The sequence below is a fragment of the Chanodichthys erythropterus genome, chromosome 17 (assembly GCF_024489055.1).
Source record: "Chanodichthys erythropterus isolate Z2021 chromosome 17, ASM2448905v1, whole genome shotgun sequence".
NCBI lineage: Eukaryota > Metazoa > Chordata > Actinopteri > Cypriniformes > Xenocyprididae > Chanodichthys > Chanodichthys erythropterus.
In genome coordinates this window covers 2,904,164-2,922,247 of record NC_090237.1, presented here as the reverse complement: position 1 = coordinate 2,922,247, position 18,084 = coordinate 2,904,164, and the positions used below count along the sequence as shown (strand labels likewise).

General features: G+C 35.8%; 1 protein-coding gene across 2 annotated transcripts in view; it reads right to left on the bottom strand.

Annotated features, from left to right (window-relative positions):
• Nucleotides 1–408: 408 nt before the first annotated feature.
• il1rap (interleukin 1 receptor accessory protein) overlaps nt 409–18,084 on the bottom strand; it is a 33,952-nt gene continuing 16,276 nt past the window's right edge. For both annotated transcript variants that reach the window (XM_067364345.1, XM_067364346.1), the window contains exons 6-13: nt 16,878–17,064; nt 14,542–14,707; nt 14,125–14,196; nt 13,908–14,040; nt 10,466–10,614; nt 6,660–6,803; nt 6,435–6,578; nt 409–4,314 (exon numbers count right to left, since the gene is read on the bottom strand). In XM_067364345.1, the coding sequence (XP_067220446.1) occupies nt 3,893–4,314; nt 6,435–6,578; nt 6,660–6,803; nt 10,466–10,614; nt 13,908–14,040; nt 14,125–14,196; nt 14,542–14,707; nt 16,878–17,064 (1,417 nt within the window). In that variant the 3' untranslated portion in view covers nt 409–3,892. The remainder of the gene's footprint in view (nt 4,315–6,434; nt 6,579–6,659; nt 6,804–10,465; nt 10,615–13,907; nt 14,041–14,124; nt 14,197–14,541; nt 14,708–16,877; nt 17,065–18,084) is intronic.

Here is an 18,084-nt window from a genome sequence, read left to right as displayed (position 1 = left end):
TAATTCTAATCAAAAAATAAGTAAATAAAACTAAAAATCATTAGCACGAACAATATCAAAGCAATTCTGTCACATTCATTTCTGACTATCTGTGACCATATTGCAAAATGGGACTCTGTTTACACTTGATCTTTTACCTAGTTTACTGACACTAGAACAGTGTTCTGAATGATTAATAAATAAATTATTAATAAATCACATTCACAAGAAGTGACAGAATAGAGTTCAACAGGAAGGTTGCAGAGGTAAAAATGCCTTGGAAAATCCCCAGAGTGAAATTGATTTTTAATGTTAAAAACAATGTAACTGCCTACAATCAGACAAGTTGCTGTTACTATTAAAATCATGGCAAGCAACATTTGTGGTGAATTTTTGAATGCCTGATTGCTAGCAATGATGAAATGATGAAAATGTGCTTTCACTATTACGATATATTTATGTTTTTGTTTTTTCCTTCCAGAGAATTAAAACTGAGCTGTTCTGAGAGACGCCTGGCATCTTCAGACGTCGAGTTAAGAAACACACAAAAACTGATTCATTGGAGCAAGAAGGCATGTGATGGTTAGAGGTTTTCCACTTCCTCCGTTTACTGATGACTGAAGGGAAAAGCTTACGCAAACATTTCATCATTCATGATTATAAGTGTAAATAATGCACTGATTCAGTATGAAATCATCTGTGTAGACATGAGAAAGATGATGAAATGAATAAATGAAACAGATGTAGATGCAAAAATACATTTTATTTATCAAAACAGCTTAAAAATGTGATCACAGAACATACAGGACATGACATGGTCATATAAGATGCTGTGTGACAAAATGAAGCAACACTCAAATACAACTGAATGAAAACAGCTTGAAGTTTGTTATGGAACATGAAAGAAGGAATGAAACCTCTGTCATACCATAAACTCATCTGAACTATCTTGAATTGTCCAGCCTGATTGTGCCCCCTTGTGGTTGAGGCTCAGTAACACACCTCCCACTGACTGTAGTCACACACCATATTATCAGACAAGCACTCATTCAATCCCAGAATGCACCGCAATGAGAAGTGAACAATCCCAAACCACTAGAGCAGGGGTTCACGAGTTGATGAAAAGCTAATAATTAGGTCATAATAATGTATAATTAAAATAAATAAAAACTTTTAAATTGAAAAAAAAAAAAAGATTAAATATTGTATTTGTTTACTTGCATGTCATGTGACCATTACGGAAGAGGATTAGGGCCAAGCAATAATAAAAAAAATAAAACCATCTCAAGATTGAAGTTGTAAAATTTTGCGGGAAAAAAAGTCGATAAAATGTTGAGAATAAACTCGTTTAATTGCAAGAAAAACTCATTAAATTGCAAGAAAAAAGTCGAGATAAAATGTTGAGAATAAAGTCGTTAAATTAACAAATTTATTCTCGTAATTGAACAACTTTTTTCTCGTAATTTAATGACATTATTCTCAACATTTTATCTCGACTTTTTTTCTCGTAATTTAACAACTTTTTTCTCGTAATTTAACAAATTTGTTCTCGTAATTTAACAACTTTTTTCTTGTAATTTAATAACTTTATTCTCAATATTTTATCTCGACTTTTTTCTCGAAATTTAACGATTTTTTTTCTCGTGATTTAACGAGTTTTTTCTTAACATTTTATCTCGACTTTTTTCTTGAAATTTAACGAGTGTTTGCTCATAATTTAATGAGTTTATTCTCAACATTTTATCTCAACCTTTTTCTTGAAATTTAACGATTTTTTTTCTCGTAATTTAACGAGTTTACTATCAACATTTTATTTAGACTTTTTTTAGACTTTTTTTCTCGAAATTTAACAACTTTAATCTCAAGATGGTTTTATTTTTTTATTATTGCTTGGCCCTAAACCTCTTCCGTAGACCATTAATGGAACTATAAACACGTACATTTTTTGTGAAATTATTTAAATATTTACTTAAAATCTTTGTCAGTCAGCCTTAAATAGATTTTAAGTTCGGCTGACAAAGTTTGGGAATCCCCATTATTACTGTTGGTAACTACAGTAAAACTACTAAAAATAGTTTTCGTTAGCAGAAATATAGCTGAAAAAATAAAATAAAATATGAATATAAATATTAGATGAAAAACTTAAATATAAAAATAACCTTATTTTTAACGGAATTTATCCAAATAACGGAAATAAAATAAGTTGAAGTACTAAAACGGAAATAAAAAATCTATATATACACATTCATGTAAATACATATATATAAACCCGATTGTGTTCGTCTAAAAGAAGAAAGTCAAATAACCCAGTAAAAATATAAACTAGTAAAAATGACAAAACCACTCAACAAAATTACCAAAACTTAAACTAAATAATGGATAAAATAATACCAAATTAATGATGGAAATTCCCCAAAAAATAATAATAATAAAAAAATTAACTGAAATAAAATAAGTTTCAGTTAAAGTGCTAAAACTGAAATAAAATAAATTATTTAAAATACAATTACAATGAAAACTGAAAAGATAAAAATAAAAGCTAATTCAAAATATTAATATATACTATAATAGTATAAAAATAATACTAAATTAATGATGGAAATCCCCAGTTAAGTTGAAGTACTAAAATTACTACAACTAAAACTGAAATAAAAATAAAAGAAAGCATACTTTGTTTCCTTCCAATTCCTTACACACACCACGGCAACCTTATTTAAAATTATCATTCATAAATTTTGAAAAGTGAATTACAAGTGCTGTTTACATTAATCTTGCGTTATAAAAGCATTCTGAGGTGCAAATACTTTCTCGGACTCGGCCGAACGCACGAGCGCTCTTCTTTGTGAGCGTTTAAAGCGGAACTCAGTAAGATTTGTGAAGCTCCCCCTACAGGTTCCTTCAGTGAATCACACTGTCATAAATACTCCAAGCGCAGCTCTGGACTACAATGACTACAACGCTCACCAGCGCAGTACTTTTGAAAGAGGAGGTGGGTAATTTGCAAATACAGTACACTCGATGGAGGTGGGTAATTTTCGAAATTGTCTTATAAAGTCATAATATATACATTGTTTTTGAATTACCGTAAAGCATATTGTCACTCTCGCGTGAATGTGAACATGAGGCGAAATTGTGTTGTGTTGGCGCAGCTCAACTTGCAAGTGCTGTTTTCTGGCGTAGACGTGCCAGAGGGGGTTAGTGCACTCAAACACACCACTACAAGTCAATTAACCATCGTAAGGACTTAGAAAACTATTTATGAAGGTAAAAAAAGTTACTTAGCTCTGCTTTAAGCATGCGGTTAAAATTAGCCTAGAGCGCCATCTGGTGTTAAAAACTAAACTCAGAATCGATTTGCGATGCATTTGGAAAATATCAGAAACGATTCACGAATCTCGATGCATAAATATATATATTATATAACAGATAAAAATGACAAAAGCACATAATAACATTGCTTAAACTAAAATATAAAAATAAAATATGAATACATATTATAATAGTATCAAAATAATACAAAATTAACTAAATGATCAAATCAACATCAGAATTTGCTCACTGTATAGACACTTAATAGTCAGCAATATTACTGAACTGACACAATTCTCCACAGCTGCTTTATAACTCATTTCATAATTGACGAACTTTATGAACACAGTTATTGAACGGAACTGAATCAACACTGAACAATGACATTATTGTCTTACTTTTAGAGCTTCTTTACAGCAGAATTTAACTCTGTTTGCGTCACTGAATCATTATTTTCTTGTTTTGACACAATAGAGTGATGTATAAATAAAGCTGACTGTATGACTTTCTGTAAAGCTGCTTTAAAATGAAAAAAAAAGTGTAAAAGTGCTTTATAAATTTGACTAAATAGGGAATAGAGAGCGATTCCGGACACGACGGACGTCTATAACGCACTTGTACGATAGGATTCGATTAGTTTCTCCTTTGCAGGAGGTGTGTTTTCGGCGTGTTGTGTGTGTTGTGTGATGTCTGGCAGTGGCATGTGTTTGTCCGTGTTCCTCCTCATGGGCAGCTCGAGCTGCAGTCGTTTCCAGAAGCGTGAGGACAGAGGGGCCGATTTCTCGCCCTGCCAGCGTATGAGTGTCAGCGCCAGACGGGCCCGGCGGAGCTCTTTGACCCAGCTCTTCCTCTGGACCGGTTTGAACTGGATCAGAACCACCCTGAGGCTGCCGCCGTGCAGCATGCTGGTCAATCCGGCCTGCAGCTCGAGCAGCGCCTGTGTCCCACGGACAGCGCTGCACGGACTCACAACAACCACCAGCCTCCGGCTCTGACCCACAAACCTCAGCGTATCATCTGTTATAGCTACACACAGATACACGTTAATACAGATGCACAGTCACTCATGAACATACTCTACACAAGTCACATGACCGCTTGATCATACGATGTCAACAGTTTAACTAACTTGCTCTGCATGACAATATTTGATTGACACTTCAATCTATCAACCACTATAGAGGACACGTACCCACTATTATAGATTATATTTTAGATTTTCAGTTTAGTTTCATTTTTAGTTGCTTTTGTCTGTTTTTTTATTATTATTATTTAAATATTACTATTTCAGCTTTAGTTTAGTTCCAATTAGTCATTTCAGTGCTTCAACGTATTTCAGCTTTATTTAAATTAACAAAAATGTTGTTAATATTGAAATAAAATAAGTTGAAGTACTAAAATGAATCAAAAACTAAAATTAAAATTAAAACTGAAATTTAAAATTTAAAATATGAATAAATACTAAAATAGTTTAAGTAAATAATAATCATTTAAAAAGGTTTGTAGACAAACTTTAAGTTGGCTTGCAAAATTCTAGCCAGAAAGTTTGAAGTAGTTTTAAAAGTTTGACATTTGAAGGTTTTTAGTTTGAAAGTTTAAGTTTTAGATTAGTAGATTGGATAGATAGATAGATAGATAGATAGATAGATAGATAGATAGATAGATAGATAGATAGATAGATAGATAGATAGATAGATAGATAGATAGATAGATAGATAGATAGATAGATAGATAGATAGATAGATAGATAGACAGACAGACAGACAGACAGACAGACAGACAGACAGACAGACAGACAGACAGATAGATAGACAGATAGATAGATAGATAGACAGACAGACAGACAGACAGACAGACAGACAGACAGACAGACAGACAGACAGACAGATAGATAGATAGATAGATAGATAGATAGATAGATAGATAGATATAGATCAGTAATTTGTCTTTTTCAAGCCAACTTAGTGTTTGTTTCCTTGTTTTTACTCTAATTCAAAAAATGAAGACAAATATATATAGTTATACATTACAACTGTACTGTAAAAACAATAATTGATAGCAGTGCTGTCAAACGACTAATCGCATCCAAAATAAAAGTTTGTTTACATAATATATGTGTGTACTGTGTATAATAATTATGTATATATAAATACACATATACATGTATTTATTAAAGATTTTTTTATTTATATATGATATAATAAAATATTTATAAATATTTATATATAATATAAATCATATATATTGGTTTCTATTTATATATATATATATATATATATATATATATGCAAATATTTCTTAAATATATACATGTATGTGTGTGTATTTAAATATATACGTAATAGTTAGAAAGTACACACATATTATGTAAACACAAACTTTTATTTTGGATGCAATTAATCAATTGACAGGACTAATTGATAGTAATAATAATAATTTCAATTTACACTACAATACAAATTGCAATAATAATAATTATGCCTTAAATTCTCCTTTTATAATACTGCTAAAATGCAGTTAAACTCCAATTATGCAAATATGTAAACAAAGTAATGAGAATATGTAAATAATGTAATGAGAATATGTAAATAATGTAATGAGAATATGTAAATAATGTAATGAGAATATGTAAATAATGTAATGAGAATATGTAAATAATGTAATGAGAATATGTAAATAATGTAATGAGAATATGTAAATAATCTAATGAGAATATGTAAATAATGTAATGAGAATATGTAAATAAAGTAATGAGAATATGTAAATAATGTAATGAGAATATGTAAATAATGTAATGAGAATATGTAAATAATGTAATGAGAATATGTAAATAATGTAATGAGAATATGTAAATAATCTAATGAGAATATGTAAATAATGTAATGAGAATATGTAAATAAAGTAATGAGAATATGTAAATAATGTAATGAGAATATGTAAATAATGTAATGAGAATATGTAAATAATGTAATGAGAATATGTAAATAATGTAATGAGAATATGTAAATAATGTAATGAGAATATGTAAATAATGTAATGAGAATATGTAAATAATGTAATGAGAATATGTAGTTACGTTAATATGTAAATAACGTAATGAGAATATGTAAATATTCTCCGTATGTTTGCCGTCACACAATACTCACTTCCTCCAGGAAGACTGTCCCGGTCGAAGATGCAGACGGAGTAACCGAACTCTGTCTCCAGGACCCTGCGCAGCGTGGACAGCACAAACTCCTCCTCCTCGCTGTTGCGTGCGTACGAGATGTACACGTCATACTGCTTATCATCTGCACAGAGACACAGACACTGAAGCTCAGTCTGATCGTAACTGAGCCTGAACGTCAGTGAATGTGTGTTTGTGTTCTCACCTGTGTATCTCTCATCCGAGCCGAACCAGGAGCGATAGAGCAGCAGAAGCTCGAGCCAGAACACGTGATAGACGACGAACATCATCAACATGAGCGCCAGAGTCACACCTAAACCACAGCCCAGCTCTAGAGTGGGGACATACACTACACACACACACACACATCAATTACACACTATTTGAAATGAGGATGCGTCAACTCTGGTCAAATTTAGCTACTGATGTTAGCTGGTATGGTGACAACATCACTAATGTCACAGGTTCAAGGGAACAACCTCTGCTCAACAAAATATTAACTACAAAAGTGACTAAACTTTTAGTCTTATCAACATTTGCTTCCAAAACAAACATCATGTGAACACAGGGTCCAAAATGAACATACAGCAAATGCCAAATGTGAGTGAAAATCGATTTTGGAGAGTAACTTGTTTTTTATTTAATACAATATCTAATGAAAAACCAGCAGACTTTATCTAGATAGCCTGAAGTTATTCTGTTTCTCCAGTTGTAAACTCCAGGTGGTGACAGATTCACTACTTTCAAAAGTTAAAATGAACACTTTTATTCATCATTATTTCTGAAGGATCATGTGACACTGGAGTAATGATGCTAAAAGTTCAACTTTGATCACAGGAATAAATTAGATTTTAACTTTTATCTGTTTTTACTGTATTTTTATCAAATAAATGCCGCCTTGGTGAGCAGAAGAGACACTTTTGGAAACTCTGAAAAATCATAATGACACCAAACTTAAAAATCAAGCATTCTGTGTTAGTTCATGCAGGCCTCGTAGTCAAGCTCCGCTATCAGCTGATTCGCAAATTCTAACCCCACCCATATCAGCTGATCTGATTTCTATGGACTCCATTGGCAACTCTAAAATAAGGTGCATTACTTAAACGCAGCTTCTGTCTCTCTGCCTGCTTGGCTGCTTCCACTGCATGCTGCTTGCACCCCACCTCCTCCCCAGCTCCTCCTTAAACTTGTGTTTAACTTAATCAGTTGTCATTGATGCATGCTCTGTTATCAATAGGGGGATTTTGTGCTGCTCTCCCAGTTATAAAATGGGAGGTTGTCCTCAGAAGCTGCTGCTGTTCCCGGTCTTGGCTTTCATGGAGCTCATGAAAAGGACGGGGAATTTAGAACAGAGCCATGCGGCCAAATGTAACTTTAGCAAAATATGCCAATAAAAAATTTACTAAATTTTGTCTCTTGTAATTTCTGCAAGCAGCATTTACCAGGGTTCAAGTATTTAAGGCCTTTAATAAACACATATGCGTAAAAAGACATTAAGCTTTATTTAGCAAGCATGTCACCACTTAAATCACAGAGGAACAGCTATGATATATGCTAAACCAAACACAGAGAAAGAAAAGGCTTAAACTATAATACGCATGCTTACACACGCCACTTATTGGTTCACTTTCATTCTGTGTCAAAACAGTGTCCGTTTTGAGTTTAAAGTACATTTTCCATGTTGAACATGCCTAAACACACATTTTGTTGCAGATATGGACATTTGAAATCGACAATGAGGTAAGAAAATGTTTATTCCAGGTTTTCCCTTTAAAAATACATTTTTAGGTCTCAATGGAATTGTAATGTTATATTATTGCAAAAACATTTGTCAAATGAACAAATTAAATGGTAAACCATGACAAAATGTGATCTGTAATGATATTATAAGGATTTATATATATATTTATTTTCCTGCAAATTCAGGAAATTGCCATTACAAACACAAGAACATTGTCATTCAATATATTTTTAACTGTTAGAGGTAGCTATTGTCCCAATCTCCATGAAATTGCTTGTTTAGAGTCATGTCACACATGCTTGCTTATTTTCAGAAAGATCTGAGCATTCCTTGAAGAGATATAGGCTTTCAGGGACACTTGGTCAAGGCCACATTTTGAAATGACTCTTTTATATCTGCTAATGGAAAAGTTTAACTTTTTTTGATCATTATTAAACAGCAGAGTCCAGAGAATTGTAGTGTACTGGTTTTATTCAGATTGAGCAAAAAACCTATGACTAGTGTGCAAAAGACATTACTGATGCTGTGGCACAATTGTCATTAATACTTCAACAGAAATTAAGTGATGAATAACAAAATGTGATTGTAATCATTATAATAGTGATTTTATCAAGTCTAAATATGCATTATAGAACAATATTAGTGTGACAAAATTGACTACTTTAACCAGCAGGTGGCAGCAAAGGACCAGTCATTGGCTCACTTTCATTTTAAAAATGGACTGTTTTTCGTTTAAAACATTTTCCATGTTAAACATGATTACACACATACACACACATTGTGTTGTAGATATTTGAAATACATGATAGGTAAGAAAATGCTTAGTGCAAGTCTTGTCTTTCTAACACCATTTCTGGTTTCATATTGAATGAATAAATGAATGAAAATGAATGGGAATTTGGTTTTTCGCTTATATCTCGGGAATAGGACTTCGAAAAATTCAGAGAGTAGATAGTGTTTAACAAGCCCTGTTGAACGAGACCATCGCCGGGGTAGTGAGTGGTGGGAGTCAGGAGTTACGCCTGGTTAAATGCATATCTTTTTGTGCTTTGTATCTCAAGAACGCCCAGGCCAAATCGCACCAAACTTGAATCGTATCTAGTTGGGAAAAAGGCCTTTCCAACGAGTCCTTCCCCGAGGTTGGTGAGTTACGGCCACTTAAATTCGGAGGTCCTGCACACTAGCGATCATGATGATGATATTTAGAATCATATATGGCATATGCTCACCTATTTTTGAGAAGTTGCGAGTTTTCGTTTAGGATTTATAGGCTTTTGAGGATATTTTGCCACACCCATTTTCTAAATGACCCTGTTATAGCGACCCAAATGATAAAGTTCAACTTTTTTTGATAATTGATCTAGAGAGTCCAGAGAATTGCCCTGCACTGGTTTTTGTTCGGGTAAAAAAACCAAGGACTAGTTCACAAAAGTAGGTTTTTCAAATATTTGCGAATAATTAATGAATGATTTGATTGACAGCATTTGTTCCTGAGGCAAAGTTGTTCAGCATGAGATCTATCAAATGATATGCATATTGTCTGTGTGAAACACCACCTGATTACAGAGGCGTAAAACACGTTAGTGCCAACTAGTGGCTGATTTCTTTCAAAATTCTTACAGACCTCTAGGACCATGGGTCGAACATGCCCACCAAGTTTCGTTGTGATTGGCCTTCATTAGCCTTATCTAATATGTGCGCAAACTTCACTGGGCGATGGCGGCCATGTTTTTCGAGATATGCCAATGTCCTCACAGACTATCATGCCCCCTTGGACCAATACACTGCATGCCAATTTTCAACGGTCAGGTGGTTATGGCCGTTTTCATGTTTTTTTTCTTGTTATAGCACCATCTAGTGTCCAATCGAAGCAATTATTTTATCGTGACCAAAGATTAAGCCCATACACATGTGTACCAAGCTTGGTAAAGATATCTCATTTCATTCTTGAAATATAGCCATTTTAGTAAAAGTGGCTCCTCCCATTACAAAGATTTTTACGCCCCTTAGCGACCCTGAATCAAAATTTCAATTTTTTTGATAGTAATTGATATTCCCACTCCAGAGAACATTTCTGCACGAGCAAGACTACTACCATTTAACTAAGTTTCAAATCTTTAGGCCTTACGGTTTGGGCTGCCCGATCAGTTTTAGGAAAGAAGAAATAAAATAAAAATTTGAGCAATTAAAATAAGGTTTTTTGCTTGAACCCCTAATTACAATAGAAACTGTTCATTTTGGACTCTGAGTGTGTTAGCGTGTGTAGTTACGTCGGCTCTTGAGAACGGCTCTGCTGGTGTTGAACCCGCGGCTGTTTCTGGCGGAACAGTTAAACTCCCTCTGCAGGTCATCAGCTGAAAAATCCATCACATTCAGGACTCGCTCTTTCTCCTCATCGCCGTAATAATACGACAGAAGCCTACACACACACACACACACACACACACACACACCAGTCAATAAAGCACAGAATAATAAATATTAGTATTTTGAATAGGTTTTATTCTTATATTTTCTGTTTAAATTTTGAGTAATTCTGTTCTGTTTTTTAACGTATATGCGCATTATGAATTATTAAAGATCTTGATTTGGACAGTATACCTTTAATGCTGCCTTCACGTGTTCTTGGAATTATCATAAATACAATACAGTGGGAATTATCAAATTTCCAATAGCTTGTGAAGGCAGCATAATACCACGGCCGGTTTATATCTGCTTTAACACATCCTCTGTGACGGCCGAGAAATGTGACATGAGCTGATGACTTAAGCATTTACCAAGTTCAAGGGTTCATAAAAACAGATTGACACAGTAAAATGTGCTCAAATTTTGGACACGCCCCCTAACGCTGATAGATTCTCCTCCCCCATCATGAGTGGACATGCCCCCTACTGTTGATTGGCTCACTCTATCTCCTCCCCCATCATAAGTGGACACGCCCCCTACAACTAATTGATTCTCTCCTCCCCCATCATGTGTGGACACGCCCCCTACTGATGAATGGCTCACTCTCTCTCCTCCCTCATCATGAGTGGACACACCCCCTACAACTAATTGATTCTCTCCTCCCCCATCATCTGTGGACACACCCCTTACTGCTGATTGATTCTCCTCCCCCATCATGTGTGGACACACCCCCTACAGCTGATTGACTCTCTCTCTCTCCTCCCCCATCATGTGTGAACACGCCCCCTTACTGCTGATTGATTCTCTCCTCCCCCATCATGTGTGGACACACCCCCTACAGCTAATTGACTCTCTCTCCTCCCCCATCATGTGTGAACACGCCCCCTTACTGCTGATTGATTCTCTCCTCCCCTATCATGTGTGGACACACCCCTACTGCTGATTGACTCTCTCTCTCTCCTCCCCCATCATGTGTGGACACACCCCCTACAGCTGATTGACTCTCTCTCTCTCTCCTCCCCCATCATGAGTGGACACACCCCCTACTGCTGATTGGCTCACTCTCTCTCCTCCCCCATCATGAGTAGACACACCCCCTACTGCTGATTGACTCTCTCTCTCCTCCTCCATCATGAGTGGACACGCCCCCTACTGCTGATTGATTCTCTCTCTTCCCCATCATGAGTGGACACACCCTTTACTGCTGATTGATTCTCTCCTCCCCCATCATGTGTGGACACGCCCCCTCCTGCTGATTGATTCTCTCCTCCCCATCATGAGTGGACAAGCCCCCTACTGCTGATTGATTCTCTCCTCCCCCATCATGAGTGGACACGCCCCCTACAGCTGATTGATTCTCTCCTCCCCCATCATGTGTGGACACGCCCCCTACAGCTGATTGTCTCTCTCTCTCTCCTCCCCCATCATGAGTGGACACGCCCCCTACAGCTGATTGATTCTCTCCTCCCCCATCATGTGTGGACACGCCCCCTACAGCTGATTGACTCTCTCTCTCTCCTCCCCCATCATGAGTGGACACGCCCCCTACTGCTGATTGATTCTCTCCTCCCCCATCATGAGTGGACACGCCCCCTACTGCTGATTGATTCTCTCCTCCCCATCATGAGTGGACACGCCCCCTACTGCTGATTGATTCTCTCCTCCCCCATCATGTGTGGACACACCCCTTACTGCTGATTGATTCTCTCCTCCCCATCATGAGTGGACACGCCCCCTACTGCTGATTGATTCTCTCCTCCCCCATCATGTGTGGACACACCCCTTACTGCTGATTGATTCTCTCCTCCCCATCATGAGTGGACACGCCCCCTACAGCTGATTGACTCTCTCTCCTCCCCATCATGTGTGGACACACCCCTTACTGCTGATTGATTCTCTCCTCCCCCATCATGTGTGGACACACCCCTTACTGCTGATTGATTCTCTCCTCCCCATCATGAGTGGACACGCCCCCTACTGCTGATTGATTCTCTCCTCCCCCATCATGTGTGGACACACCCCTTACTGCTGATTGATTCTCTCCTCCCCATCATGAGTGGACACGCCCCCTTCTGCTGATTGATTCTCTCCTCCCCCATCATGTGTGGACACACCCCTTACTGCTGATTGATTCTCTCCTCCCCCATCATGAGTGGACACGCCCCCTACTGCTGATTGATTCTCTCCTCCCCCATCATGTGTGGACACACCCCTTACTGCTGATTGATTCTCTCCTCCCCATCATGAGTGGACACGCCCCCTACAGCTGATTGACTCTCTCTCCTCCCCCATCATGAGTGGACACGCCCCCTACAGCTGATTGACTCTCTCTCCTCCCCATCATGAGTGGACACGCCCCCTACAGCTGATTGATTCTCTCCTCCCCCATCATGAGTGGACACGCCCCCTACAGCTGATTGACTCTCTCTCCTCCCCATCATGAGTGGACACGCCCCCTACTGCTGATTGATTCTCTCCTCCCCCATCATGTGTGGACACACCCCTTACTGCTGATTGATTCTCTCCTCCCCATCATGAGTGGACACGCCCCCTACAGCTGATTGACTCTCTCTCCTCCCCATCATGAGTGGACACGCCCCCTACAGCTGATTGATTCTCTCCTCCCCCATCATGAGTGGACACGCCCCTACTGCTGATTGACTCTCTCTCCTCCCCATCATGAGTGGACACGCCCCCTACAGCTGATTGACTCTCTCTCCTCCCCATCATGAGTGGACACGCCCCCTACAGCTGATTGACTCTCTCTCCTCCCCATCATGAGTGGACACGCCCCCTACAGCTGATTGACTCTCTCTCCTCCCCATCATGAGTGGACACGCCCCCTACAGCTGATTGACTCTCTCTCCTCCCCATCATGAGTGGACACGCCCCCTACAGCTGATTGATTCTCTCCTCCCCCATCATGAGTGGACACGCCCCCTACAGCTGATTGACTCTCTCTCCTCCCCATCATGAGTGGACACGCCCCCTACAGCTGATTGACTCTCTCTCTCTCCTCCACCATCATGTGTGGACACACCCCCTTACTGCTGATTGATTCTCTCCTCCCCATCATGAGTGGACACGCCCCCTACAGCTGATTGACTCTCTCTCCTCCCCATCATGTGTGGACATGCCCCTCCTGCTGATTGGCTACAAGTGTGTAACCATTTTCAATTTTTTTAATGCACTTTCGACAGTGTTTCTCAGAAATTGCTTACTGCACCTTTAAAAGTTTTTTTTCAGTTAAAGTAACAAAAGTTTTTATGGTTTCAGTTTAAGTTAACTATAATAACTGGTCCATACGTGGCCTCAGGTGAGCTGAATCGCGGGTCGCCGAGTTGCTCCACAGTTTTGTTATCGATGGTCCACCAGATCTCCTTCTTGTCTGCGAACAGGTGAGGCAGATGCACCCGACAGGACAGCGTCGCTGTATCTCCTGAAATGACAACACAACACAGACCGTTCACTGCTGCATATCCCAGAAAACACGGCAAAACTAGCAAAAGGAGAAGACGCTCACCCAGAGTCACCATGTAGATCTGATTGCTCGCGGGATTCAGAATGAAGGGAACTTTACTGCCGGCATCAGGAACTACAAAAGAGAAAGTATGCAAACTTACACCGCATGGGGTCAGTAAGATTTTTAAATGTGTTTGAAAGAAAGACTCTTCTGCTGAGCAAGGCTGCATTTATTTGATCAAAAATACAGTAAAAACAGTAAACTATTATTGTTATTTAAAATGTTGTTTTCTATGTGACTATATAGTAAAGTGTCACTTTATGCCTTATCTATTTTACACACAAAACTTTCTGTGTTTTGTATGTATTGCACCATGAAAATGAAGTTAAATCTGATTGCTCACAGGATTCAGAATGAGGGTGTATGTAAACCTTGAGACATGATGAAACGAGTCAAGAGGAGATGAGAACGTCTTACCAACAGTTGTGATGTTGATGGCGCGTGTGAACTGGAGCGTGCGTCCGTTCATCTGATATGAAACGACACACGTGTAGAGGCCAGCGTACGCGTCATACATCCTGTAGATCACCAGATCATCTCCTTTCAGCTCTCGGTCTCCTCTAAAAAAAGCAGACCTGCATAACTGCAAAGAGAGGTCAAAGTTCAGATGACAAACATCATTACACGGCTGTTTGGAATATCTGATTCTGATTGGTCGCATTCTAAACTGTATATTTGATCTAATATCATGTTTCTCAAATCACTCCACACTCTTTCTTCACATAAAAAATAAAATACATGGACATGAAATATTGATTAAGGAGTTATTTTAGTATTATTGAAATGTTTTTTTTTTATTATTATTTGATTGTGCTTTTTTGACATTTTTACTAGTTTTGGTTTAAATATGTAATATGTAATATTTAGTTTATATATATATATATATATATATATATATATATATATATATATATATATATATATATATATATATATAATGCTTATTAAATGAAATAAAATTTAGCAAAATAAAATAAATTTTTTGTTTCCAAGGCATCATTTCTAATTTTCACTAAATACTAAAATTTACTAAAGTACTAAATTACTACTAATAAAAAAACCAAATTGACATTTAAAACAACAAAAACAAACTACAAGAATACACAACAAAAATAATAATAATAAAAAAAATGGAATATATAGAAATTTAAAATATTTATAAGTGCAATACTACTATTAATGATAATAAAATAACACTGTGGCTGACAAAAAAGTTTGGGAATCCCTGATATAGATGAATATTTAGTAATAATAATCACTTCAGGCCTTATTCGTCTATTTTTACACATAAAACACATTAAAGTTTCTAAAGGTGCCACAACTGTTGATGCCACAAGCAACAGTTTTCTGTGTTTTATACGTATTGCAGCATGAAAATGCAGTTAAAACACTGGGCCATGTGATCGACATGACCTTTAACTAGCTGCGCAAGAAGTATAGATTCCTAGTTTGTATTTGCTCACGTCTGCAGTGTTGTTTTTACGTGCTGCATTTTCCAGGTCAGTGGTTTAATCTCCACAGGTGCTCATGAAAAGCCTTGTTTAACTAGTAGACTCTTCAAGATATTTTCTTTCCTCTGCTTGATGCATTTGACTGGATATTAATGTTTTATTGAAGTAAAAACATGATAATGTCACCAATATTATTGGTACATTTTCCTAAAAGAAAAAGACCAAAGTTCTTTTTGAGGTAAGCTGGTTTACTCAACCACCATGATGAGAAAGAGCTCAGCAGAATATGACAACAGTGACATGCAAAGAAATTTTTAGGGAAAATGTAAATATTCTACTCTTATTAAATGTACCATTGTTGTTGTGTAGTATCATACTGAACTGACTGAGCTTCAGTGACGACAAAAAGAGCGCTCTTTACTTACTTTGTGTGTAATTCAGTCACAAATTGAAGAAAAGTTTTTGTTTTTCATCTTTTAATAAAAGTGTTTTATATAAGAAGAATATTTAATATATATATATATAATATGATATTTCTGCCACAATACCATGGTTATAGTGTTGGTGATTTGTGGATTGAAAAGCCTTCTATATCTTGTTCAGTGATGGCACAATGTTTCTCCTGGTTTCCACACATCAGCGCAGTTTGATCTGATATGGTTTATAACAGAGAATTCTGCGCTGAATTTAAATGCTTCTCACTATATCTTGTGAGGAGCATTATATCATGATCGAGACCAGTCCGTTAACTTGTTCTGAGCTGCGTTGTCTATTATACTCAAACGACTAGTCTGGTTTCGTTTCACTTTCATTCACTTGCCGTTTGCTGTTTCTTATATGCAACAGAAATGGCAGCTCTTATCAGTTGGCCAACGTGCGACCTTTTTGTCGCACTAGCAGGAAAAAAAGTTTGGCAGTCTGGAGTCCTGATATTGATAATACATCCTTTGTTTATATGCACATATCTTTTCTTGCATTGTTACGACTCTTTAAACTGACAGATTGCCCGTGCTGATTTGCATTTCCATAGTTCTGCTCACACACAAGCTCTAAACTGAATAATGCTGATTGTTTGCAAGCGCCTCTTGCCTTCTCGTCTTCTCAGGTCATTAATCGCAGGACTCTGGAGCTTAAGAAATTCATTTCCTTCATAATGGTTGGATGAGCTTTCAGTATCATTTTTAATAATGATGTTCTCAGATGTTTGTCCACACACACACACACACACACACACACACACACACACACACACACACACACACACACACACACACACACACACACACACAGACACAGACTCACATGGTACCAAGTGACAGAGTATGTGCTGTTGGGCAGCGTGAGGGTTTTCAGGTCAGGACACTCGAGGGTTCGATCGCTCTGGAGTGGTATAGTCAGGTTCAGGTGAGGTTGAGTTTTGGGGTCACACTCTCCGTCCCGCTGAACGACCTCCAGCTCCACACCGATCTTCACACACGAAGAAATGTTGCTGCCACACACACACAAAACCAGATGAAATAACCTGCAGGATTTGGTTCCATGTTTATATTTCAATCCAAAGATCCAAAGATATTATATTATATTATATTATATTATTTTATATTATATTATATTATATTATATTATATTATATTATATTATATTATATTATATTATATTATATTATATTATATTATATTATATTATTTTATATTATATTATATTATATTATATTATATTATATTATTTTATATTATATTATATTATATTATATTATGTTATATTATATATCCTAACATGATGAAATGATATGATATGATATTATATTATATATTATTTCCTAACATGATGAAATAACCTGCATTATTTGGTTCCATGTTTATATTTAAATGCAAATACTTTTATATTATATTATATTATATGATATTATATTATATTATATTATATTATATTATATTATATTATATTATATTATATTATATTATATTATATTATATTATATTATATTATATTATATATCCTAACATGATGAAATTATATGATATGATATGATATTATATTATATATTATATATTATTTCCTAACATGATGAAATAACCTGCATTATTTGGTTCCATGTTTATATTTAAATCCAAAGATATTATATTATATTATATTATATTATATTATATTATATTATATTATATTATATTATATTATATTATATTATATTATATTATATTATATTATATTATTTCCTAACATGATGAAATAACCTGCATTATTTGGTTCCATGTTCATATTTAAATGCAAATACTTTTATATTATTATATTATATTATATTATATTATATTTTATTATATTATATTATATTATTATATTTTTTTATTTTATATTATTTTATATTATATTATATTATTTTATATTATATTATATTATATTTTATTATATTATATTATTTTATATTATATTATATTATATTATATTATATTATGTTATATTATATATCCTAACATGATGAAATGATATGATATGATATTATATTATATAT